At 33.6% G+C, this 27,912-nt stretch overlaps 1 protein-coding gene across 1 annotated transcript in view; it reads right to left on the bottom strand.

The window, feature by feature from the left end:
* Positions 1 to 3,437: 3,437 nt before the first annotated feature.
* LOC114328761 (sodium/potassium/calcium exchanger 4) overlaps positions 3,438 to 27,912 on the bottom strand; it is a 175,860-nt gene continuing 151,385 nt past the window's right edge. The window contains exons 8-10 of the mRNA XM_028277722.2: positions 10,872 to 10,973; positions 10,216 to 10,337; positions 3,438 to 3,884 (exon numbers count right to left, since the gene is read on the bottom strand). Coding sequence (XP_028133523.1) covers positions 3,672 to 3,884; positions 10,216 to 10,337; positions 10,872 to 10,973 — 437 coding nt within the window. The 3' untranslated portion in view covers positions 3,438 to 3,671. The remainder of the gene's footprint in view (positions 3,885 to 10,215; positions 10,338 to 10,871; positions 10,974 to 27,912) is intronic.

The raw sequence follows: 27,912 nt of genomic DNA, 5'->3' as shown, positions 1-27,912 counted from the left end.
AAGGGTCTTTAATGATCCGTCCAATAAGAAAATGTGAAGGAGTTAGAGGATTTAGGTCATGAGGATCATTGGATAATGAAAATAAAGGTCTGCAATTTAATACTCCTTCAATTTGAAATAATAGTGTATTAAACTCTTCATACGTCAATATTGCATCTTTCAAAATTCTTTTAAAATGAAATTTTGTACTTTTGACAGCAGCCTCCCATAGGCCACCAAAATTGGGAGAGTATTGAGGTATGAAATGCCAGATAAAACCCTGATTTGCTGATAGTGCGGTATTGCCACCTCCTCCTGAGTGCGTCAAATAAAAGTCGGCGTTTTCGATTTACAATTTACACTGATTACGAAGTGAGTTAGGAATGCCAATCCAAACATGAAAATGAAGCGACGCAAATGGTTTGGTCATTTCTATTCGATTTGTTAAAAGCACCCGTGTTGAGCTGGCCCCCCCCCCACTTGCAAAAATTAAAAAACAAATAGCCCTGATTTATGAGCTATTTATGAGCTCTCATATTCCGCAAACTAAAAATTTTGAGCTCGTTCCACTGAGCAGGAATTTAATACCCTAGTGGGGGGGGCTGAGTCAGCCCCCCCCCACTACTTAAAAATAGGAATATTGAATCGGTTTTTGCGGCAGAATTACGAGCTATTTATGAGCTCTTGAAATTATATACTTTCGATTTTTGAGCTCATCCCCTTCACCCCCAAACAACCCTTTAATTGATTTAACTTAAGAGAAAGATGCTGAGAAAACTTAAAATATATCGTATTGCGGATATAATTCATATAGCTTATATACTCTAAGAATAAACTATTAAATCAAGAGCATTTCGATTATTGAGCTACAACCCCTTCGCAAGAAAACCACCCTATCTTCCCGGCTTAAGAGAAAGTTGTACTTAAAATGCATTAAACTAATTATTTGGCGACTACATATCATTTAATAATTTATAACCTTCCAAATTACGCGCATTTAGATCAGTAAATTGCAATTTATTTTGTATAGTGCAGTCACTGAAGGTAAAAATCAACGATTACCTTCAATTTCGGTGAACCTTCATCGATTTTCACGAAAATTGGTCAGTAGTTACAGGATACGTCAAGAAACAAAGATGACATGGTACCACGTTGCGCCTTTACCCTGAGGGTGGATACCGCCCCTTCTCGGGGGTGAAAATTATTTTATAAAAAATAAATGCACAAATCAATAAAAGAACAAATTAAAAGCAAAATTCATTATATAAAGTTAATAAAATAAGTCAATACTTTTTAAGTTATTAAAGATCAAAGATTTTAATTATTTGTGAAAAAAATGCATGTTTTGGAGAGGTTTTTTGTAAATCACTGAAAAACTTGAAGTTTTTACAAAAAAGTTAATAATAGTTTAATTCGTATAGCTTATATTCTAAGAATAAACTCTTAAATCACGCGTCTTTCGATTATAGAGCTACAACCCCTTCGCAAGAAAACGACCCCATATTCCCGGCTTAAGAGAGAGTTGTTCTTAAAATAATTTAAATTAATTATTTTTCGACTACACATCGTTTAATAATATATGAGCTTGCAAAATATACGCATCTCAATTATTGAATTGCCATTTTCTTTCTATAGTGCAGTCACTGAAGGTAAAAATCAACTATTACCTTGGATTTCGGTAAATCGCCATTTATTTTCACGAATTCACAATAACAACTTGGGGTTTTAGCCTGGGGTATATGTCACCCCTTCTCGGGAGTGAAAATTACTTTATTAAAAATAACCCCACAAATCGAGAGAGGGACAAATTGTAAGCAAAATTTGTTATATAATGTGATTAAAATAAATCAATACTTTTTGAGTTATTAAAGATCAAATATTTTAATTTTTGGAAAGAAAATGCATGCTTTAGAGCGATTTTTAATAAATGACTCAAAAACTGTAAGTTTTTACAAAAAAGTTTTCATCACTAAAATTGAAGCTAATAAAAAATATAATAAATTACTTACTTGAAAAACCCTTTAATGTTAATTTAAAGTAAGTTATTGGTAATTAAATGTATATTTTTTTCCGCGACTGTTCAAATCTAAGGGTTCAAGCTTAAATAACGGGAAAGAGATGCATTTTATAACACTTAGGTACTAAATACTTGTCAAAGTACTTAGAAATACCTATGAAAAATAAGATCCAGAAAAAGTTGATAGTATCAAAATCCGCTCACCAATTTTCGTGAAAATGAATGGAGATTTACTGAAATCGAAGGTCATAGTTGATTTTTACCTTCAGTGACTGCACTATAGAAAGAAAATGGCAATTCAATAATTGAGATGCGTATATTTTGCGAGCTCATAAATTATTAAACAATATATAGTCGACAAATAATTAATTTAAATTATTTTAAGTACAACCCTCTCTTAAGCCGGGAATATGGGATGGTTTTCTTGCGAAGGGGTTGTAGTTCAATAATCGAAAGGCGCGTGATTTTAGAGTTTATTTTTAGAATATAAGCTATACGAATTAAACTACTATTAACTTTTTTGTAAAAACTTACAGTTTTTTAGTGATTTACAAAAAACCTCTTCAAAACATGCATTTTTTTCACAAATAATTAAAATCTTTGATCTTTAATAACTTAAAAAGTATTTACTTATTTTATTAACTTTATATAATAAATTTTGCTTTTAATTTGTTCTTTTATTGATTTGTGCAGTTATTTTTTATAAAATAATTTTCACCCCCGAGAAGGGGCGGTATCCACCCTCAGGGTAAAGGCGCAAGGTGGTACCATGTCACCTTTGTTTCTTGACGTATCCTCTAACCACTGACCAATTTTCGTGAAAATCGATGAAGGTTCACCGAAATTGAAGGTAATCGTTTATTTTTACCTTCAGTGACTGCACTATACAAAATAAATTGCAATTTACTGATCTACATGCGCGTAATTTGGAAGCTTATAAATTATTAAATGATATGTAGTCGCCAAATAATTAGTTTAACGCATTTTAAGTACAACTTTCTCTTAAGCCGGGAAGATAGGGTGGTTTTCTGACGAAGGGGTTGTAGCTCAATAATCGAAATGCTCTTGATATAATAGTTTATTCTTAGAGTATATAAGCTATAGGAATTATATTCGCAATACGATATATTTTAAGTTTTCTCAGCATCTTTCTCTTAAGTTAAATCAATTAAAGGGTTGTTTGGGGGTGAAGGGGATGAGCTCAAAAATCGAAACTTTATAATTTCAAGAGCTCATAAATAGCTCGTAATTCTGCCGCAAAAACCGATTCAATATTCCTATTTTTAAGTAGTGGGGGGGGGCTGACTCAGCCCCCCCCACTAGGGTATTAAATTCCTGCTCAGTGGAACGAGCTCAAAATTTTTAGTTTGCGGAATATGAGAGCTCATAAATAGCTCATAAATCAGGGCTATTTGTTTTTTAATTTTTCCAAGTGGGGGGGGCCAGCTCAACACGGGTGTTAAAAGCTACAGAACAGGGCTGACTAACAGTAATACCAATAAAAAAACTTATTTAAATAAATCTAAAACTTATCACTAACAACACATTGTTTTTTAATACAACAAAGTAATTTTAGTTGTTACAGTGAAAGGTACACCTGGTGTTTAAAACTTCATCAAATGTTTGTGTTTTCCAACAATGTCTCGCTTGGCTTGCTAGCTGCATAATCCACAATTCACCGTCCACACGTCGGCAAGTTAACCCTGAAGAAAGCATTTAATTCTATCAGGCTGGCTAACGTGAGAAAAACGGCGTACATTAACAAACAAACCCTGCCAACTCTTTTATCGAGCTGAAATTTGTTTAACGCAAAGGCGATATATAACATCAGTAACGTCGAGAGAAGTGAAATAGCGCTGTACTCGATACCGGCTGAGTTGATACCGACCTAAAATAAAAAAACAATAAATTTAAAAATAGATATATAAATAACAGTTACAAAAATAAAAAAAAACATTTAACTTTTAACCACTGACATCCGGTATCAAAGTAATAAGTATCTCAAAAATTTCTTCCAGTGGTAAAAATATAAGTTGTTTACTTCTAATTATTCGAGTTTCGAAACCGGTAGAGGTGCTTGCTGCACTCTCTGATTGAACTAGAATAATGATGCGGCTGTAGTTTCGCGTTGCAACGAAATTGAAAATGGTTATTTATTTTTTATTCTAATTATTCCTTTATTTGTTTATTCGTTTGTTTAGTTTAGTTTATTTCGTCCATGAAATCATGTTTTGTTCTACTTTTGAGTTCTGTAAATAATATTTTACTATTTTTTAGTTAACAATATTCGTTATTTTGTAATTCATTTTATAAAAATAGTTGAAAGACTGATAAGTTTGTACACACTTGAATGAATAAGGGAAAATGAAAATGTAGTATGTCAAAGTGTGTAAATAATTTATTTCCTTAGCTGAGCGCTTTCGACATAAACGTCATCATCGGAGCTAATGCTAAAATAAAAAAAGAGATCTTGTAAGAAAAAGAAGTACAAAACTCTTTTTTTACTTACGTCAAATACTAAAAAAGTACCGCTACATAGAGGTGTAAACAAGTCACTTGTTTACACCTCTATGTAGCGGTACTTTTTTAGTATTTGACGTAAGTAAAAAAAGAATTTTGTACTTCTTTTTCTTACAAGATCTCTTTTTTTTTATTTTAGCATTAGCTCCGATGATGACGTTTATGTCGAAAGCGCTCAGCTAAGGAAATAAATTATTTACACACTTTGACATACTACATTTTCATTTTCCCTTATTCATTTTATAAAGTTTTTTTAGAACCTACACCATTTTTTTAATACTAGGCATCCGTTCATTATTTTCTTGAAAAAATGTAGTTTATTTTATTTGGAGTAGTATTTTATTCTACAGCAGTGTGAAGAAGCATTCCATAGTTGATGAAAAAAAAAAAAAAACAAATACAGTGATATAAAACAAATTCATAAAATAACGTGAATAGGCAACCGAAGCATCCATGTCAGTAGTTAAGGGTGAAGAAACTTTTCGGAAAACTTGCTGGGCCTCGATTTTTGACCCTTCGCTTCGTTATCGAACGTATTCGCTTCGTATCTGTTTAGTGTACGAAGCGAATACGTTCGATAACGAAGCGAAGGTTCAAAAATCGAGGCCCTGAACTGCTTTATTGCAGTAGCTCCTAAACCAGGCATTAAACTTATATGACGACGGAATAGAAAACCTGAGTTGGATATGACAAGTGCCCTACTGTTGGGAAAAATTTTGCGAAAAGGTAGATAAACCTCCCAAGTAGCAATTTGTCGACGCGACAACGTTGTCTACCGCGTGGCAACGTTTTGTTACAACGTTGTTATTGCCTAGAAGACGACCCAATTCTGCACTAATTTGGTGGACGATTTTTGAGTTGTCTTGACGTTGCCTAGGCAACCTTAAGCGTTGCATAAGACAACTGAAGCGACTATAAAAAGTGACTGCGTGCAATGGTTGCTCAAAGAGTCGGGCTGGTTATGTTTTTTTACCTATATAAAAAGTAAACTATTTTGACAGCATATTAACCCGGTCTATATAGACATTTGAAATAACAAAAATTGCCGGAGAGCCAAATTTTGGTATAGAGCTAGGGTATACTATAACAAATAAAGTTTTAAAAGTCCCCATCGATCCCATGTGTGCAACAAAAGTTATTCGGGGTCAAAGGTCAAAATTTGAGATTTTTTGGATTTTTTTCGAAAACGGTAAGTTTTATCAAAAAAGAACCTTAAACCAAAGTTGTAGATCTTAAAATTCTCTACAAAAATAGTCCTTACTATTTTTTCCTAAGAGTTGCCATTCCTGAGATATCGCGATTCTAAGAGTCACATTATACATGATATGCACACGTTTCCACACCACCTAGTGTACTCGGCGCGTTCTTTTTTACCTTGGTTTCCCCTGTAGGCCTACTCCACTGATTTCTTTAGATATTTTAATCAGATTCATATGATTAAAAGTCTACTTCAACAGTCAAGTCTTCTTCGATTTCATCTTATTCCTCTTCCTCTTGCTGGATGTTTAGAAATTGTTCAAATGTGACTGAGTTATTGGTCTCTTCATTAAAATCACAGAAGTCTTCCTCTGTTGTACTAAACTGGACATTTGAGCAAGACTGACCTTGGCAGTTAGTACACGCTAGAGAACACAGCAACCCGACTTCTTTACATCCTCATTTGCCACTACAACCTTTTTTGCAATTGCAAAAAATAGTGTTTAAGGAGTTTATCTGGAGCAGGTGGGAGTAAGGTTTTAATCGGTTCCAGAGTATTATCTATAAATTTCCAACATTTCCAACCCCAGTCTTCTGGATTCAGTTCATTGCCTAGCCATGTTTGAACTTGATAATACACTCGATAGAAATGTTGAAAAGCAGATGCTGATGTTGGAGGAAGACATGATAGTTGTACTTGTTTCTTGTTTCGCGTATTTTTTACAAAAGTTAAGTATCGGTATTTATCAAGACAACTAATTTTTTTGGAGCTCCATAAACCGCAAGAAGAAAGCGAATTTCTTCCGTAATTATTGTTTGCGGTGTGGAATCAAGTTCTGTAAAAACTTTACAGCAGTCAGTCAAATCTTTTTTTTTTTAAATAATTTACGTACTGACGTTTTGCCCCTTCTGTACATTGCTGACGTAGTGTCGCAGTCGGTTATCGCATGTGAAATTAAATTTAATTTTGGCATTTGGGATAAGCCGATAAACTTTTCGAAGAATATATTTCTGTTCGCTGTTGAGCCCTTCCAGGTTTCAGAAAATAAATAACTTTATCTACTGGAGTCCTTGCAGTAAGCAGTACTAACAAATCAACGTCTTCACCAACTACAATTGTTGTGTTTGTTGCCTTAAATTTTTCAATTGCTGTCTCAATTATAAGGACATCTGCGTCATTTTTAGCTTGTTTCACTTCAATATTCGCAGCTGTTAATTTGTCAGTTAACATGGAAATGAAACGAGATTAACGTTAGCGAAAAATTGTTGTTGATTCGCTGGAACTGTTATATTTTCATCAAAGATAATCTCGGATCCCGATGATGTTTTTGTAGTTCGACGACGTTGTTCTGCAGCTTTAATATTCTTTGTCGAGTCACTGTAGCCGTCAAATACCACTGTCACTGTAAGCCCGTAATGTCTGCTAAATGGTAGACGCTTGTAATAAGTACTTATATTCACTTGAACTGAACCTTTAACACTAAAATAAACATATATAATATGAACAAGACCTACGGACAATACTGTAGCCATTGTGTACAATAAGACAATCTGTTCTTTTTCAAACAATGGTATAGCCGCCAAATGCTTTTCAAGGCCACGTGGATAGAGGAAATTCAGTTTGAGACTGATTATCTTTTGAAGAAATATTTTCAGAATAGTATGATATATTATATAAAAGAGACACAAATAGGCATTTATACTTGTCTTAAGTGCCACATTATGTATATACGTGGCTTATATGTGCATATTATAATGTATAAAGTAACTTTTATAATCGCGATATCTCAGGAATGGTAACTCTTAGGAAAAAAAATTGTAAGGACTGTTTTTGTAGAGAATTTTAAGATCTACAACTTTGGTTTAATGTTTTTTCTTGATAAAACTTACGGTTTTCGAGAAAAATCCAAAAAATCTCAAATTTTGACCTTTGACCCCGAATAACTTTTGTTGCACACATGGGATCGATGGGGACTTTTAAAACTTTATTTGTTATGGTAAACTCTAGCTCTCCACCAAAATTTGGGTCTCCGGCAATTTTTGTTATTTGCCAACTATTTTGATGTCTAAGTTGACCGGATTATATCAGGTATTTAAATTTATATAAATACATAAATAAGGACTTAAACAAAATTACCTGATGTGAAATTTATAAACGCATCTCAGATTACCGTCAAATATGGATATTCCACCTTTAAAAAACACACGCGCTCATTTTTTATCACCTTTTTAACAAAAAATATGTATATTTAAAAAATCTAATTTTAATATAAAAGCCAGAATTTATGTTAAAGATGTTTTGTATAAATTTAATGTATTAATGGTGCTTTTAAATGTATTAGAAAATGCCTGTATTTTTTATATTTTGTGTTTTTATTTTCTTTACATCCCAAAAAAACCAAAATGGTGCATTAAACAACATTACCAATATTACTTAAAATATACCTTATTACCAACCATAGACGGATGAGACAACCGAGAAGTCCAATCGCCGACCAAACACGGCCTGGACCGACTATCCCAACCACTTTAGAACGCACCCTCTTATTGGGTGACAGAGGTCATGTGACCAGTGCAATGAAGTGCATCATTCTCCTTAACAGCGTTGCCACATTTAGTAGATATCTACTGTTCTGGTATATTTTTTATATTATTTAAAAAATTCTAGTAGGCAATGTTTTTTTTAGATGTTTGGTATATTTCCATATTTTGTTATCACTAAAATAAAATTTGCTTTTTAATAGTATTCACCCCATTTCTAAATTAATTTTCAGACATTTTGTTACAATTTCCCAATGTCATTACCGAAAATAAGGTTCAGGACGTAGATGATGATAATAGATGGACAGAGAAATGAAACTGGTAAATACCAGATCTAAATAAGGAAATCTTCATATAATTGGTTTGGAGAATTTTCAAAATGATTGTAACGCTCGGTTTCATAATCAGTTAAGGATTTTAAATTTTAAGTAAGTTGGTACCTACCTTTATCACAATTCATATATGGGTAAATGTCAACTTTAAAGTGAACTTTACTTAATGGGTGCATTCAGCAGACTCAATCGATGACTAATCGCTTAGTGATTTTCTGCTGATGAATGCCACATAAATTGTCGATTAGTTATCATTCGATGACTTATCGGTCGCCATTTTAAACATCGGTTTTGAAATATGATTACTTAGCAAATCAAAATAAGATTGACGTATGACGTGTATGTAACACGTATTTTTAAGTTAGGTATCTTTAAAAAAACATGAATTGAAGGCTGAAAGGCATATAAATCACGCTGATAAATATCTGAGCTGCTTTGTTGGATTATTCGTATGTACCTATGGTTTACCTATGTCGCAAGAAATTCAAGAATTTGAAGCTATGTATGAATTAAACGGGGTTATCGATAAATTACCATTTCATAATAATTTTAATTTCTGTTCTTGAGGTGTCTTTCACGTATTTGCAAATCATTTTGAAAAATGTGACAGTTGTCAACCTATTTCGTATGTACATGAAAGTATACCATTCAGAAGAATCGTTAGCGATTACACATCGCTAAGTAATCGATTAGTCATCGCAGTTTTCTGCTGAATGCAGCCAATGTTTACTTTAAGTTGATTATGAAACCGGGCGATTTTGACAGGTAACCGTTAACACAGATTTTACTGTATTTACAGGGCCTAAAAAGAATCTACTGATTTCTATTGATTTTTTGAAAGCAAAACTACTATCCGCTGCAAGATAATTCGGATGGAATTCAGACAAAATATGTACAAAAAGTACATATTTTGCCGGAGTTTCAGCCAAATTATCTTGCAACGGATATAGTACTGAAAGAGTAAGAACTGGCCTGGCAACCCTGTCTAGCAAAGCTGATACAAAGATTTAAGCTTATCAAATCTACTGATAAAACAATGGACAATGGAGAAACCAGCTAATAAAAAACAAATAAACAGGTTGTTAAATAAATCGAAACTTTCCAGCAAAATAAAATATAAAATAATAAGAAAAAAGTACGGTTATAAAGTAAATTCTTTTTTTGCTCCTGAAGTTGCCGTAAACGTGTCACACATCTATAGAACTATACGTAAAGGCCCTGGGGTCGTGAGAGACAACTACCTAGTCGGCGAGAAAACCCATGGGCGTAAATTAGTTTAGCATTATAACGTTTTTAAGTAGTTGCGATTGTTGAAAAAACTTAACTGTGATATGTAGTTGTCACAATAGTAATAACTTAGTTGCCCATATAACTAAAGATATTACTTAACGTTGTAACATCGTAATGTCAGTCGGGTTAGGGGTCGTTGGCCGAAACAACTGAAAGTCCACTGTGGCAACGTTATATACAGTGCATTTGTTTGTACTGACAACCAATGCGTCGAAAAATTGCTACTTGGGCTGGATTTTAATTAAAAAATAAAATTGTTTAAAAAATATCTTTTATATTAGTTTTTATATTAAAACCTGAAAACACGACTCATATTGTATAAAATAGCAAAATAGTTACCCAATGTCTTCCTGCAATGGTTGGCATAAACGTTGCTTTGATGAACCAAGGTAATCCTAAACAGAGCAGAATATCAAATGTGTTTGAACCTATAGAGTTGCTAATTCCCATGGAACCATGACCTAGAAAAAATATTTAAACATTTTACAGGTTCAAGCAAAACGTTTAGAATAATCAATAAAAATTGGTATTATATATGCAAATAAGAAAAAAATCATGTTTAATTAAATTTGTCACCCTACTTTTGTGTAAGTTCAATGACTAAATAATCATTTCATCTATATCGTTTAAAGACCATAACTTGTAAATCCTGTATGTAAATTCAATATCTAAAGGATCATTTTGTTTATAGAAAATATGTCTTTATACATATAAAAGTAAATTTAATTAATTGTATTTTGCTTGTAGTAGTACATTTTAATAATTAATTTTATTTACTACATAGGTACACTAATTGTTTACCTTTTAACAACATAACCTTAATATTACTTTTTCTTCTTATAATTTTTTTGGGCTATGGCCTTGTTGTCCAGTAACCAGGACCAATATAATTGGCCAATATAATTAAAAGTGCGAAAAATGTTGCCGAGCTATAAAACCAGGTGTCGCTTTTCTGAACTTGCACGGTATATTAGGAAAAAATGTACATTATTTACCTTGTTTTGCAACAATAACACTAGAAACAGCCTCCGGAACGCTAGTGCCAGCAGCTAAAAAGGTTATGCCCATAACCGAATCTGGGATTTTTAAGGTGTCACCTGAAACATATTATATGAGAGAATAATATTACTTATAAGATAGAAAAAGTGTACGAATAATAGTATAAATAAACGCTTGTTCAATTAAAAAACATCTTTGGTCAGGTTAGCCTTGGAAACAATTGTAGCCACTCAACTGACATTCCGATATGTTAGTCATGTTTCTATATGTCACACTGATAAGTTCACAAACCATACATACTCATAGACGTTTCACGTAAATTGTCAAGGTCAAGACAGCAAATTAGTTAACATTCCAATCCAGAGATGTCGCTGTCAGTCAATTTTCTTGTCATATTTAACAACTGACAGTTGACAATTAAATTAATTTGTTATTTACTTTTTATTTTACAGTTTGTGGTTTAATTATTTTATTATAGTGGTGTTACGTTTTTAATTAGATTAATTACAATATTAATCAATTGTATTAACCATCCGTTCTTATGAGTAGAATTTTCAGTTTACATTGATCATCCCGTGTTGTGTTTCTCCACATTTAATAAAACAATATAATAGATCCTGTAACAGATTATTCCAATAGACAAGTGTGTCATCAACATTTCTGGCCTATATATTTTTGGAAGTTTGTAAAAGATTATAAGGTAATATTTATCTAAACAATCATCCTACAAGATTTTTTAAAAAATTTTCATTCAACTCAATATTACACATCAGTGCTTTCACGTGACACATGGCAGTAGTGTTTAGCATTTTGAAAACAAATTGGAATATTTGAAGTTTTCAGTAAAATATTGAATAAAACATTGAATTGTCTTTCTGTTGTTTTAATTTCCTGCGAAATTTCATCAAAAATCCCGCAAAATTTATAAGTTGAAATTCCCACGTAACTAAAATTTGTCAATTTAGTTCCCATTCCAATCAAGAGATGGCGTTAATTCGATCCGAAAGATTAACATGGTCGTGAAACGTCTATAAGTATATATGGTCTGTGGATAAGTTCCTGTCATTTGTATTTGACTGCGATTTTAAATTGTGACTAAAAAATTGTGTTTGTTGTTGACAATCGTCAAAATATATTTACCGTCCGGTCCTAAAGTTCGACTGTCTGCAGGCAAAAGTCATGTTAATATTTTCCAACCATGAAAGACCCTTGCTCATAAAGTTTACAGAGCCTAGAGTACGTATCACCGAATAAAAACTGCAAGAATAAAAATTACAGCGACTATTTCGCTAGACTATTTTTAACTGATAAAACGTCATAGCAACGCCACCCTTCCTACTGACAAAACTCCTTCCAACCCGTGATTTATCAGCGAAAAAATTATGACAGATCCGTCACGAAGTTGTATAGTAATTCTATGGTTAGTCCAGAAAGCCACTGCGCATCCACTAGGAAAAATATTCTTATTCGGATTTTTTGCACAATCTCATTCAAAAAGGACTCCTTTTAACAAATTTGCATGTTGCCAGGACCAAAAGGTGGTCAAAAATTTTTTAAACGTTTTTTTTTTGTTTTTTTCCTAAAATTATTTTATTTGCATGGAAAAAAGTTTTTTTAGGTTTTTTGGATCATTCCAAACAGAAAAGGTCTTTAGTGACTTTTCTCTAAAAATGATAGTTTTTGACATATAAGCGATTAAAAATTGAGAAATTGCGAAATCGGCCATTTTTAACCCTCAAAAACTATGTGGAAAACTGAAAATTTGAATGTTGCCAAGGTAGGTAGATATTCTTTAAACATCGATTGATGAAATCCCGAAGAGTTTTTGCAATACAATATTCAAAACTCCTTTGTTTTTTAATTGCTATTTATGGCAACAGTATGGTGCAAATGAAAGGAATAAATTCGTTATTTCGTAAACCGACGACTTTAAGGAAAAATCCCGAAACAGGTCGATTTTTATTTTTAAGTTATGATATTGTGGCATATACTAGTGACGTGATCCGTCTGGGCGTGATGACGTAATCGATGATTTTTTTAAATGAGAATAGGGGTCGTGTGCCAGCTCATTTGAAAGGTTCTTTAATTCTCTATTCAGTAATGTAAACATTTACATAATTATTTATACAGGGTGTCCTTCTACTTCTTTTTTTGTCAAATAATTTAATTTAATAAAAATTTTTTGGACACCCTGTATAAATAATTATGTAAATGTTTATATTACTGAATAGAGAATTGAAGAACCTTTCAAATGGGCTAGCACACGATCCCTATTCTTATTTAAAAAAATCATCGGTTACGTCATCACGTCCAGATGGAAGACGTCACTAGTATACGATATATGCCACAATATCATAACTTAAAAATAAAAATCGACCTGTTTCTGGATTTTTCCTTAAAGTCGCCAGTTTACGAATTAACGAATTTATTCCTTTCATTTGCACCATACTGTCGGTGGAAAATAGTGTCGCGCACGCTTGATTAGCAATTAAAAAACAAAGGAGTTTTGAATATTGTATTGCAAAAAACTCTTCGGGATTTTATCAATCGATATTTAAAGAATATCCATCTACCTTGGCAACATTCAAATTTTCAGCTTTTCACATAGTTTTTGAGGGTTATAAATGGCCGATGTCGCAATTTTTCAATTTTTAATCGCTTATATGTCAAAAACTATCATTTTTAGAGAAAAGTCACTAAAGACCTTTTCTGTTTGGTATGATCCAAAGAACCTAAAAAAACTTTTTTCCATGCAAAAAAAAATAATTTTAGGAAAAAAACAAAAAAAAAACGTTTAAAAAATTTTTGACCACCTTTTGGTTCTGGCAACATGCAAATTTGTTAAAAGTAGTCCTTTTTGAATAAGATTGTGCAAAAAATCCGAATCAGAATATTTTTCCTAGCGGATGCGCAGTGGCTTTCTGGACTAGGTTATCAGTTTGACAAACGTCATTGAGGCGTAATCAATTTTGGACAGATATAATGAATCCAGACGAAAAATCAAGATTGGATGCCAGTCAGGTGAAGAAATAAAAAAATTGGTTTCGGAAAATGTCCCATTGAACAGGCAGAGGTCCAGAAGCTCTATTTGGACCCAATTTTCGGAGTTCCTACGGGTGAGAAATTTTACGCTTGAAAAATGTACCACAATAATGGAACTAACAAAAATTCTCGAGGATTATGCCTTTAACAGGAAAAAAGGCAATGGTGAAGACTATAAAGAGTCGTCTGTAAAGTCAAAGTGGAATATTACAGCCAAAATGTTATAAGAAAAATATTTTACATAAAAATCGACCCTTTCACAGATATATCTTTCAAATGTGCAAGCTGCAACTTGCACGTTGCTAAATAAGGCAGCTTCAAAGTGTTCAAGAAAAAAGAAAACTTAGTTCAAAAGCATTATCCACCGAAGAACTATTAAAAATCATTCAAAGCTACGACAAGGAAACCCCCGATGGAGCACAAAAAAAGTTTTTTCACCTTTGCTTATTTAAACTTGATTGGAGAGACAATGAAGCCGTAAACTGCAAGATTCACTTTTTCCAGAAGGAATTTGACGTTATGGAAGAATATACGGGTTGAATTGAATACAACAGCATTTTTTCAAAACAAATCAAGGTGGTTCAAAAAGTTTGGCAAGCAGGAAATGGTTGGTAAGAAATTCATCAAACGAAAACTTATGCCCAGTTAGATTATTTTTGAAACTAATGGAAAAAAGGGGACCAAAAATTTTATCAGACTCTTTCTCACCGTTCACCCCAACTGGAAGGATGGACCTTGGTTCAAAAACTGTCCACTTGGAATCAACACCGTATCTAAGTGGGAAAAAATGTCAGCTGAAAAAATTGGAATAGACACAAAAAAACAAAATAATAAACCATTCTCATCGATCTTTAGCTGTGTCAGCCTTGTTCAAGCAAGGTGTTTCTGAGCAGGAGTTAATTGAATTAACGGGTCATTCAAATGCACTCTCTAAAACCATATCTGCAGCTGGATTCCAGTCACCACCAGAAGTTGATCGAAAATATCAGAAGAACAAATGAAGCTGGACCATCGAGTTTCCACAGCTACAGGTCAATAATACACAAAATCATGCTGTGGTAGAAAATAATGGGCAAACTACTATAGCTTATAATAATTGTACATTTAATATTGCTAACAAATAAATAAAGATTATAAATTTTCTTCTGGTTTTATTCAAGTTTGTTGCCTTTTGGCAATTTTCGCTTATGAAATTTTGACAAAATCACTCGACTGAAGTCTCGTGATTTAACTGTCAAAATTTAATTCGCGAAAATTGCCAGGCAACAAATTTTCATACCAGTCGAATATATTGCCGGCAAAATTTTCTCTCTTATGATATTATTATATACGAAAATTTTGGATAATTTCCCGTCGTCAAGTATTATATGTCAGACGTCTTTTGTTGAGACGCAAAAATACATGCAGTGACATTAATGACAATTATTGTTTTACAACTTGCCACAGAAATAAAAAAACACGTTTAGCAAATATTCAGGCGAAGATATCAATAAAATATTAGTTAAAATGATTTAAAAAGACAGTTTTATTCATGAAATAATCTTACCGAATTACTCTCGACATCATTTCCCTCCCCCTTCGGGTCGTGTATCCCATTAAATTAAAACTAGCACTCGGGATAAAAATCTGTATAAAAACCATGTATAATGAAACTTTAAACAAATTTCATCAAGCAATGTAACGAAAATATTCAGGGAAGCTTTCACGTGGTGTTATTCTTCTGCACGAAAATGCTTGGCCTTATGTCGCCAAAGTGGTATAAGGAAATTTACAACGAAATAAACAAAGGAGTGTCCACGCTATAGTTTCGATTTATCACTTTGCCATTTTCGCATCTTTGGGCCACCGAAAACGGCGTTATTAATTCTTGCAGACACAGCCGCAAGAATACTTTGCACAGGATATGCATCGGCTGGTAAAACACTGGAATATGTGCCTTATCATCATCATCATCATCCAGCCTTCTGCATCCAAAGTTGAACATACGCCTCTCCTAATTTCTTCCAGTTTTGTGGATCTTGGGCTTCCTGCAACCAATTCCCAGTAATCCTTTTGACGTCGTCTGTCCATCGTGTGTGGTCTACCTCTACTTCTTCTGTCTGCTCTTGGTCTCCACATTGTAATATTTTGGGTCCTCCTCCGGTCCTTCATTCTGGCTAAATGGCCCGCCCAACTCCACTTCGGCCCTGCTACTCGCTCTATGACATCTGTGACGCCTGTCCTTCTGTATGACCATGTCTCTGAGAGTCAGTCCAAGTAGTGACCGTTCCAATTTTCTTTGGGCCACTCTAAGTTTGGTTGCTGTGGCCTGAGTTAACGATAATGTCTCGGCGCCGTAAGTCATGACTGGAAGTACACATTGATCGAACGTCGTCTTTTTCAAATAATTTGGCAAGTTGCTCTTAAAGATGCCTGATGGAGCGTCATATACGCCCCATGCTAAAATGATCCTTCTTTGTAATTCGGCAGTTTAATTGCTCCTGGAAATTTGGATTTCATGCCCTAAGTATTTATATTTATAAACCAATGCTACGTCGTTGACGTCGACTTTTGGATTTTCGCTTGGTACCAGGTTGGTCGTGTATTGTGGCTTTCCAAAATTTATGTTTAAACCAACTTTCTTACAGGCGGCATCTAACTCAGTAAGCATAGTTCTAATCTCTTTTAAGTTGTCTGTTATAAGAACTATGTTGGCTGCGAATCGTAGGTGGGAGAACCTTTCGCCCTCGACATTTTATTCCTTTGGCGTCGACATTTATATGTGCCATATATATATATATATATATATATATATATATATATATATATATATATATATATATATATATATATATAGTGGTATTTAATTGTTTGTTGATACGTTAACTAATAATTTTTTTCTGGATCAAAGATGAGTTTCAATTGAACAAGCCTCTGATATAGGTAATATACGAAAGGACCCCGCAACACTCCTTATGGAAAAGTGATCCCAGTCAAATTTAACGAAAGTTTGGTAAATAATACTTCTCGATGTGTAGATTAAAAAAGTCCCGTGGACCTGGGACTGAATAACTACTATTCTCGAACTACAGCCTTCTGAAGTTATTGAATTCGACTGCTCGGTTTACGTTAAGTGCACTAATTCTCGTTCAAGTGAATGAAAATATTTCTTATTGGAAGAAGAGTGACTCATTTTCTTCATGCATACTTGCGTGTTGTATATGAATTCGTGGTCAAAACTAGATGCATCGTATTTTAATCTTCAGAAAACCTCCGAAAAATATATGCGATATAAAATGTGCTGCTAGAGCGATATAAGAATTATCATGGAGAATTTACGGTCCAGAATTAAAGAAAAAATTGTTGAAACATAAAAAATACATTAGCTGACATGAAACTTGTGCCGCATATCAGATATAAGACAAATAGGAAACATGGACTTAATCTCAATATGAAAAAACAAAGTACCTGGAAGTCAGTAAACGCTAAATATTAATTACAATAATTGTCTATTGAAAAATTGGGTTAAAGTCATCCTCGACTATCTGTACGTTAAGACTTTGCTGATTTCGTTTATATGCATCATATATGTTGTGTTAAATAACGACCTATCAGGATACTTAATATTGGGTTGATGTCTTGTAAAGCCTAAAAACCATAACACAGTGGTTATATGAGCACAAGTACCCACAGTTCTCGCCCTAGATTGACAGGTAAAGTAGTACAAGCTAATCAGTTTTTCTGCAGGCTCATCTTCATCATTCTCTTCACCAATCGTGCAGGAAATGAATATTTGGTGTTTTGTAGCTTGCCGAAACCTAGAAAATATTCGAACTCTTATGAATCCCGGTTCATCCATATTTTCGTCAATTTAAAACAAGTATGACAAATCATTTTTTCATTTTGGTTTCCTTCAAAAAATACAGAGAGTAAAGTTTATTATGATTATAAGTATAAATATTATAGTTATAAAAGTAACCCCACATCACTATTCGCCACAGTATTTTGTATTAAAAAGTTCGTCATCATTGGCTCTAGAATCCCTGTTGGACCTCGGTCTATTTGGGAATCAGCTTCCATTTCTTCCTATCATTCGCCTTGGTTTTCCAATTTCGTACTCTTAACACCCGTAACTCGTCTTGCACCTGGTCCTTAAATTATACTCTCGGCCTACATCTTTTCGTCACACCATCCGGTCTTTGGTTATAAATGTGTTTTAACGGCTCCATCTCGTTCATTCTCGTTAAAGGAAGAACAATTTTTTCTTTCATTCTGGAGCATGCTACGGGTGGAATTACCCCCCCCCCCCCCATACATACGCCACTGTTCAGTAGCGTTCCAAAGATAAGACGGGACTGTAGCTTTGTTAGTATTTGATAACTGTGAAGCATTCATGTAAATATGATAATTCTTATATGGCTCTAGCAGCACATTTTATATCGCATTTTTTTTAAGTTTTCTGAGGACTTTTTAGAGGTTTTCTGAAGACTAAAATACGATGACCTATTTTTGACCACGACTTCATATGCAACACGCAAATATGCATAAAAAAATAAGTCCCATTTCTTCCAATAATAAACATCTTCGTTCACTTCTTTGTGAATTAGTGCACTTAACGTAAACCGAGCACTCGAATCCAATAACTTCAGAAGGCTGTAGCTCGAGAATAGTAGTTATTCAGACCCAGGTCCCATGGACTTTTTTAATCTACACATCGAGAAGTATTAGGTTTGTTCTAGCATCAGTTTCAAACGGTTTGAAACCATCAGCGAATAGTGGACCAGCGCGAGTAGAGGGGATAGCACTGGTGACTGTATTATGTTTTCTCACTGACCAACTGTTTGCTGACGGTTTCTGACTAGTTTGACTATTTGCTAGAACAAACCTATTATTGACCAAACTTTCGTTAAATTTGACCGGGATCACTTTTCCATAAGGAGTGTTGCGGGGTCCTTTGGTGTTACATTAATTAATATTTATTGCAGAAATCTAGATCAGTAAAAAAGGACTTAAAAGTAGTTCAAATGAATTTTCGTTAATGATAAAACTACACATTTCACGTTTCAAAAGTTATGCATCACCTAAAATTATGCTCATTTTTATAGGTGATTTTTTCGTGAACAGATTCGGATTCCGTAATTTTCTTTATTATTTTAGATTTTCTTTGGTATTTATACAGTTGGACAAAGTTTTACTCAAATTTCTTTTTTGAACTACTTGAACTTTTTGAACCGGGTGAAAGAAAATACATGTTTTTCCTATGTCAAGTTTGAAACATCCTGTAGAGAGGACAGGGCCGTCTTAACCATACACGGCGCCGGGGTGCAAGACTCATCTTTGCGCCCCTTTTGTCAGAAGATTATACAGGGTGTCCAGAAACTCTACCGACAAACGAAGACAGAAGATTCCTCAGATAATTTTAAGACAATTTAACCCAATTTGCTTAGTCCGAAAATGCTTCGTAAGGGAGCTAGAGCTCTTTGAAGATGGCGTCATGAAATTAGTTTATCTTAAATACCTCCAGAACGCTTCTATTTAGAAAAACGAAAATTGGTATGCTTATTTACTTTTCAGAGGTGAATCGATTCCATCCATTCCAAATTTCTAGTACCGGTCACAGGCGTCCGTTTTGGGTAGACCAACGGGTATTTTATCGCATAACTTTTTTGTCCTTAACTTTTATGCATTTTTGACACCGGATTATTAACTTGTATTCTATTCTAGTACTAAAAGGTACTCTTATTTTAAGTCCGTAGAACACACCGTTTTCTAGAAAAATCGATTTTAATGTTTTTCGTTTTTGAAATTTGAAAAAAAAATTGAAAGACTTCAACAAAAAACGAAGTATTTTACTAACATAAAGTAAGAGTAACTTTTAGTACTCGAATACCTCATAATTTAATAATCTAGTGTCAAAAATGCTCAAAAATTCAAGACAAAAATGTTATGCTATAAAATAACTGTTGACCTACCCAAAAATTTTAAAATCGATTTTTCTAGAAAACGGTGTATCCTACCGATTTAAATCAAGAGTACCTTTTAGTACTAGAATACTTCACCATTTAATAATCCAGTGTCAGGTATGCATAAAAGTTAAAGATAAAAAAGTTATGCGATAAAATAACCGTTGCCATACCCAAAACGGACGCCTATGATCGGTACTAGAAATTTGCAATGGATGGATTAGATTTATATCATGAAAATAAATACGCGTACCAATTTTTGTTTTTCTAAATAGAAGCGTTCTGGAGGTAATTAAGAAAACCTAATTACAAGACGCTATCTTCAAAGAGCTCTAGCTCCCTTAGGAAGCATTTTCGGACTAAGTGAATTGGGTTAAATTATCTTAAAATTATCTGAAGAATCTCCTGTCTTCGTTTGTCGGTAGAGTTTCTGGACACCCTGTATAGGTTATAGGTACGCTAAAATTAAAACTAATTATGTTTGCTTTCTTTATTTATACAGTGTGGGCCAAAGAAAACAGTCTACCTCGATATTTGGCAGTAGTTATTAGATTTTAAGGAAATGCCGAAACAGGTCAATTTTTATTTTTAAATTATAATTTTTTAATATACATTTCATACTAGTGACGTCATCAATCTGGGCGTGATGACGTAATCGATGATTTTTTTTAAATGGGAATAGGGGTCGTGTGTGGTAGCTCATTTGAAAGGATGTTCAATTCTCTATTCAGCAATATAAACATTAATATTTTTATTTATACAAAGTTGGACAAAGAATAAGTTTTGAATTGAATTAATTGGCAGAAAAAGAAGAATCTATGTAATTTATTTAACTTAAAACACATTATATTACTGTCAGAAAATAGAAAATCATATTTATTTGTCAAAATAAACATTGCTTTTAGCTTAAATTAAATGTTCAAACTGCCAAGAGGTAGATGGGAAAGCGAAAAGAAATGTTTGTGAAATAAGCATTTTTTTCTATTTTCTGACAGCAGTACAATGTATTTTGAGTTAAATAAATTACATATTATATTCTTCTTTTTGCGTCAATTAATTTAATTAAAAAATAATTTTTTTGGCTACCCTGTATAAATAATGATATTAATGTTTATATTGCTGAATAGAGAATTAAACACCCTTTCAAATGAGCTACGCACGACCCCTATTCCCATTAAAAAAATGATCGATTACGTCATCACGCTCATATGGATGACGTCACCAGTATGAAGTATATGCCAAAAAATTGCAATATAAAAATAAAAATCGAAATATTTCTGCATTTCCTTAAAATCTAATAACTACTGCCAAATATCGAGGTGGACTGTTTTCTTTGGCCCACCTTATATATTAAAAAACATGGTTTCAATATTCAAAAAAGATCAATCTTATAAACAATACCATATTTTTTAAAGTATATCAAAATCAACTTTTCTAGCTTTTAAGTTGGCAAAATTTTTATTGCTTCGGTGATATCTATTTTTACTTGCTTTTCTATAGGTATGTACTTATTAAAGCCAATTGTTTTTGATCAATTTAAGTTTAGAAAAAGATCTTTCTCATTCAGCTATTTATCTGGAAGTGTTAAATATATTCTTAGAATGTAGAAATATTTGGGAAAACAGAGAGTAAATTATTTTAGAATATATAACTTAAAATATCGAGTGGAGTTGTGTCTATATTTTTAAAAAATATTGGTAACAATTCTAACTCATGGAATAGATCTTCACCATCTACTAGGGCAGTCCGATAAGTACTTAGCCTCTCCGCCCGATGGCGCCACTATCGCAAATGAAGTGTACTGTCATTTAATGCTTTCTTGTAGACGGCTAATGTCAAAATGTCAGCCAAATCGATGACAACTGTCAAAAATTGGTTTAATGAGTTTCAACATGGGCAAACGTCGGTTTTTGATGATCCACGCGTATGTACCCCGAAAACAACTACCACGGAGAATAACGTGACAAAATTCCACGATCTTGTATTGGCAGACCGCCAACTAAAGGTGCCCGAGATAGCTGACACAGTAAGCATCTCAAAAGACAGCGTGGGTCATATCCTGCATGAAATTTTGGGCATGAGAAAGCTGTCGGCGTGATGGGTGCCGCGTTTGCTCACTTCAGACAATAAGCGCAACCGTGAGACCACTTCAGAACAGTGTTTGACGCTATTTAAGTGTGATCCAAAGGAGTTTTTACGTCGTTTCATGACCGTCGACGAAACATGGATTCACTGGTGTACACCAGAAACCAAGGAACAGTCGAAAGAGTGGACATCAGCGAACGTCCTCCGAAGAAGGCGAAGACTGTCCAATCGGCCGGAAAGGTGATCGTCAGCATTTTCTGGGATTCACAAGGTGTAATCTACATCGACTACTTGGATAAGGGCAAAACGATCACAGGGCCCTATTATGCTGAATTATTGGGCCCATTAGACGCAGAATTGAAGAAAAAAGGACCCCATTTGGCAAAGAAAAAAGTGCTCTTCCACCATGACAATGCACCGGCTCACACCTCCGCCGTCGCCAAGGTAAAATTGGTCGAATTGGGCTACGAACTGTTGCCCCATCCACCGTATTCTCCAGATTTGGCTCCGTGGGACTATTATTTGTTTCCGAACTTGAAAAAGACACTCTGGGCAGAAATTTAAGTCGAATGAGGTGGTCATCGCCGCCACGGAGGCCTATTTTGCAGACCTCGAGAAAAGGTATTTTTCAGACGGGTTAAAGAAGTTGGAGCATCGCTGGGTCAAGTGTATCGAGCTAAAAGAAGACTGTGTAGAGAAATAAATTGCCACTTTTCCAAAATTTTCCTTTTTCTTTTGTAGGCTAAGTACTTATCGGACTGCCACGTCACGTATATCAGATCTACTTCCAAGCGCTAGTTTTTTTTTTGTAAATTTAAACATTGTGTTGTTTTTTAAGTTTTCTTCGGAGTTTCTCCAAACCATATACTTTCCATAAAAGAAAAATTATAATTATGTTCCCTCAACATTTTTTCAAATCTTACAAGACGGTGATTCATTGTCACTCGACATTCAATATTGGTCAAAATAGTGTACGCGTCACCTCTTTGAAATTGTTGTCGGAATAATCTAAATGGGTTTCATATTTCATTTCCATATCGTAGGTGTAGTAAGCATTAATAACCTTTGTAAAAAATATCGAAAGTGCACTTGTATGTTTTTGTTATTTGTAGTTTTTTAAGGACAAAAACCGCAAGTTTGAGCCTAGCAAGTTTTCAGCTTGCGCCCCTTGGACTGGGCGCCCGGGTCCTCGCACCCCTTGCACCCCTGGGTTAAGACGGCCCTGAGGGAGGACAAGGTATAAGTATGGGTACAAATTTAAATCGTATTATAGTCTTATGTTTTGTGAACATTTTGTTTCTTGCATATACCTGTTATCTTTAGAAATAAAGAAAATAGACAGATCTATTGTTAAACATGACGTGTTTTACCTGAAAAAACCTAAATTAAAAAAAAACAAAACAGTTAACAATACAAAATATAATGGCACATAACGTTAATAATTAATGCTGGTCGACACCTTATTTGGTCGACCAAGTGAGTGGTATACACAGCACAACATAAGAGAGATGATATTGTTTAATGGAGGCTCGGTGATGTTTTGGGGTGGGATTTCCTTGAGAGTAAGTACGGATTTGGTGTCTACGTGGAGACTATTTAAATAACGAGGGGTTCATTGTGCAGATTTTCTTTCTTTGAACACTTTGTGCTCATCGCACTATATATAGGATATAATTTCACCTTATTGTATGATAAAACATGTCTTCCTCACGTATCGCATGCTGTCAGTTAAAACACATCTCTCTCTCTTCAATCCTGATCCCCCGGAGGGAGTGTAGTGGTCGACGTGATGTCGTGTATTGTCCGTCTCCAAAGATCTGTGTCTCTGGTCATTTCTTTTAACTCATGCATAGGTCTTTTGCATATTCCCGTAATTTTATCGATCCATCTTGTTGGGGATCTTCCTCGTGATCTTCGGCCTTCCACCTTTCCTTGTATATTGAGTCTTTCCATGTTTTCTGTGTTTGCTCTCATAACATCTCCAAATTATTTTAATTGTTGGAGATGGACTTTACTGGAGAGCCGTTGGCTAACTTTTAGCTCTCTTAAAATTGAATTATTTGTTCTATGGTCGGTCCAAGGAATTCGTAGCATTCCTCTCCAACAGAACATTTCAGTGGCGTCTATCTTCTTTCTTTCCGAATTTCTCAGGGTCCAAGATTCACATCCGTAGGTCAGTATTCTCATCTCATCTTTAACGCTCTTGAAATTTGACAGTCCTTCCATATTGTGGTCATTTTTGCTGTGGCGACTTTTGCTAGATCATATCTACGTTTTATTCCTTCCTGTAGTGACCAACCCTGTGTTTGTGATTAATGATCCCAGATATAAGTATGAACTCACAACCTCAAACCGATCAATTGTGGTTATGTGTGGATGATTGTTATGTAGTCTATCCACTACCATGATCTTTGTCTTTGATATGTTTAATTGCAGACCAAATATTTGACTTTCGTTCTCAACCAGTCGTACAAAATCAATCAGCTCTGCTTGACTATTTGCTTGTTTAAAGTCAAGTCAAGTCAAGTCAAGTCAAATTTATTCATCACATGCGACATTGTACAAAGTACATGTATGAGACAAGTCAAAGTTTATACAAAAAGTATATAAATTGTAGATACAAAAAGTATATAAAAAAGTATATAAATTAATAAATATGACAACACATACTTAAAAGATATTTTTAGAGTATGGCGCAGCAAAAAGTAGTCACTTCATGAGACAGTTAAACGAATCATCAAATAAAACGAAATGTATTTGGCATTTAGTAAACTTAACAGTCGGGAAACAAAACAACTCAAAAGTACCTAGTGATAATAATAATAACTTAGCAGACAAATTTAACCACCATTTTGTTGAAATGGCTCCAACGTTACTTGCCGCTTTGGATCCTACTAAAATAGGTGGGTTTACATCAGTATCAAAAAACCGTAATAGTTGTTCTATGTTTTTATATCCAACTAACCCACAGGAAATAACTAATATAGTCGGAAGTTTTAGATCCAAACACAGTTGTGGTTTTGATCAGATTTCCCCTAAGTTATTAAAACAATACATTCACGCTCTAGCAGATCCACTGACGGATATTTGTAATGCCTCTTTTCAACAAGGAATATTTCCAAGTATGTTTAAACTATCTATTGTAATCCCTTTATTCAAAAGTGGTGATAAAGATGACCTTAACAACTACCGTCCCATAAGTCTCTTATCTGTGTTTTCAAAGATAATTGAAACTCTTGTTTATAGTAGAATAAACGCATTCCTAAAAAAGCATAGTATCTTGCATAATTTTCAACATGGTTTTACATCTTCTAAGTCTACAACTACAGCTCTTGCAAATTTCGTCAGCTTAGTGTTGGATGCTTTGGACAGACGAGAGAAGGCATGTGGTTTGTTTCTCGATCTGTCCAAGGCTTTTGATACTTTGGATCATAATTTGTTGCTAATAAAACTTGAGGGGATTGGTATTCGTGGTGTAGTTCTAAAATGGTTTACTTCGTACCTAGAAAATAGAAGACAAAAAGTAAAGATAACATCTAATGGACATGTAAACGAATCAAACACATTGGATACCCATTATGGTGTCCCTCAGGGTAGTGTATTGGGTCCTCTACTTTTTATAGTATATATTAATGATATAGCTTTGGTAAGTAATTCACTGAGTGGAGTTAACATCATCAGTTATGCGGATGATACCAACATTCTAGTCACAGCAACATCCGATCAAAATTTGCAAAATAAAACTACACAGATACAGTTCTACACAGATCCTTCCATCAACAGTTATTTCTTATCCAACAAACTAGTTTTGAATGAAGAGAAATCAAAGTATATGATTTTTACGTCAAATAATTTATTAAACCATCAAGCCACTATACAAGCAGCAATAGATAAAACAGACTGCACGAAGTTGCTGGGGGTTCTGTTAGACAGTAATTTTAAATGGTCAAACCATATTTCTAATTTGAAATCCAGATTAAGTAGCGCATGTTATGCACTGAGAATTTTTTCACGTCTCTTTAATACATCAATATTAAAAACAGTATACTTTGCCCATTTTTACTCAATAGCCAAATATGGCATTGAAGTCTGGGGTTGTACCTCTGAATTAGAGCAGATATTTGTACTTCAGAAAAGAGCTCTTAGGATAATGTATAAAATGAAATTTAGAGATTCTTGTAGAGGCATCTTTAGACAAAACAATATTCTTACAATTCCTGGTCTGTATATATTTTCGTGTATAATGTATTTACATTGCAAAATTAATGAATTCAATAAATTTCAATTTAACCATGTTTATTCAACAAGATTCAGAGACAATCACTTTATGCTTCCACAACATCGTTCTGTTTTGTTGGAAGGTAGCACACATTATGCAGCCATAAGTTTCTTTAACAAATTGCCAATAGATATACGCATGAATTTACATCAGCCAAACTTTCGGAGGTGTGTACATCAATACATTTGTGAGCTAGAGCCATACTCTAAAAATATCTTTTAAGTATGTGTTGTCATATTTATTAATTTATATACTTTTTTATATACTTTTTGTATTTACAATTTATATACTTTTTGTATAAACTTTGACTTGTCTCATACATGTACTTTGTACAATGTCGCATGTGATGAATAAATTTGACTTGAATAAAAATAAACACATATTAAAGAGTAAAACCGTCTAGTTTCTTTGTTATTAAAAATACCCATCAGAGAAACTAAAAAAATAAAATGTCCACAAAATATAAGACTAAAACATAATTTAGATGTACACCCACCTTTGTACCATTTCCTCCCTACAAGGTGTCTCAAACTTTTGTTTTAATTAAAATAAATATTAAGTAATAAAACGGTCTATTTTCTTTGTTTCTAAAGATATCAGGGACATTCAAAAAACAAAATATTCACAAAATATAAGACTACAATACGACTGCGATGCATACTCACACTTGTACCTTATACTCCCTACAGGGTGTCTCAAAATTAACATAAGAAAAACATTTCTTTTCTTCCACCCGGTATAAGTACAAAAAAGAAGTTTGAGTAAACCTTTGCTCAAGTGTGCAAATACAAATACCAAAGAAAAGTCTAAAATAATAAAAAAAATTAATGGAATCTGTTAATCTGTTTATGATAACTAGAGAGCGGAATATATGCAAAGTGCATATAGATGCATATATTGCATATTTTCAGACAACAAACACAACATTGCATATTTAAGCTAAACACGATTTATTTTGCATATTTTAAAAATAAATTATATAAAAGTTTAAAATTTTCCTCTCTTAGTTGGAATTTTATAACTTCGATATGAACGAGCTCGTTATTTATCTATCTATCGCTCATTATTATCTATCTGGACTTTCCCATTACTACCTGAATTTAACAATTATGGATGTTCCCAGAAAAATATTATTTTATTAGCGTAGCAAGTCGTAGGTACCTACCTGCTTTTAAGGGTCTAATATTTATTTTGTCAGTTTCCGGCCAACATTTGTTTAAAGTAAACGTTGTATCTAATTTAGTGTTTTTGAAGTGATTGGTATATATTAAATTTAAATATGTCTACCATTCAAAAAAGTGCTTGGATAAAGTGTTTTCCCGAGTTAAAGCTAAGTGGAGACAAAGTATTTTGCAAGGCCTGTTCCAAAATCGTAAGTTACATTCATAAAAGTTAATTTTAGTGTTTTACCAGATCTAATAAAGTCATTAGAACAAAGGAATTTAAAATTAAGTGATTCGGTTAATCTTCTTAACACTTTTTCTGCTCATTGTCAAAAAATTCCCGGAAATACGGGGATTACAATTAGAAATAAATTAAAAAATGTTTTAGAAAAAAATGAGGGCTTCGATTGTTTGAGGAAAGTTGTACGTATTTTTGAAGGCAACTTTTCTGAAGATCTTACGACTTGTCAAATTAGTTTACTGCCTAAATTAAAATATTGTCCTATAATATCAGTAGATGTAGAAC

This window comes from Diabrotica virgifera, chromosome 1 (assembly GCF_917563875.1).
Source record: "Diabrotica virgifera virgifera chromosome 1, PGI_DIABVI_V3a".
NCBI classification, from domain to species: domain Eukaryota; kingdom Metazoa; phylum Arthropoda; class Insecta; order Coleoptera; family Chrysomelidae; genus Diabrotica; species Diabrotica virgifera.
Note: the sequence above shows the minus strand (reverse complement) of the source record. Positions and strands in the feature narration are given on the sequence as shown.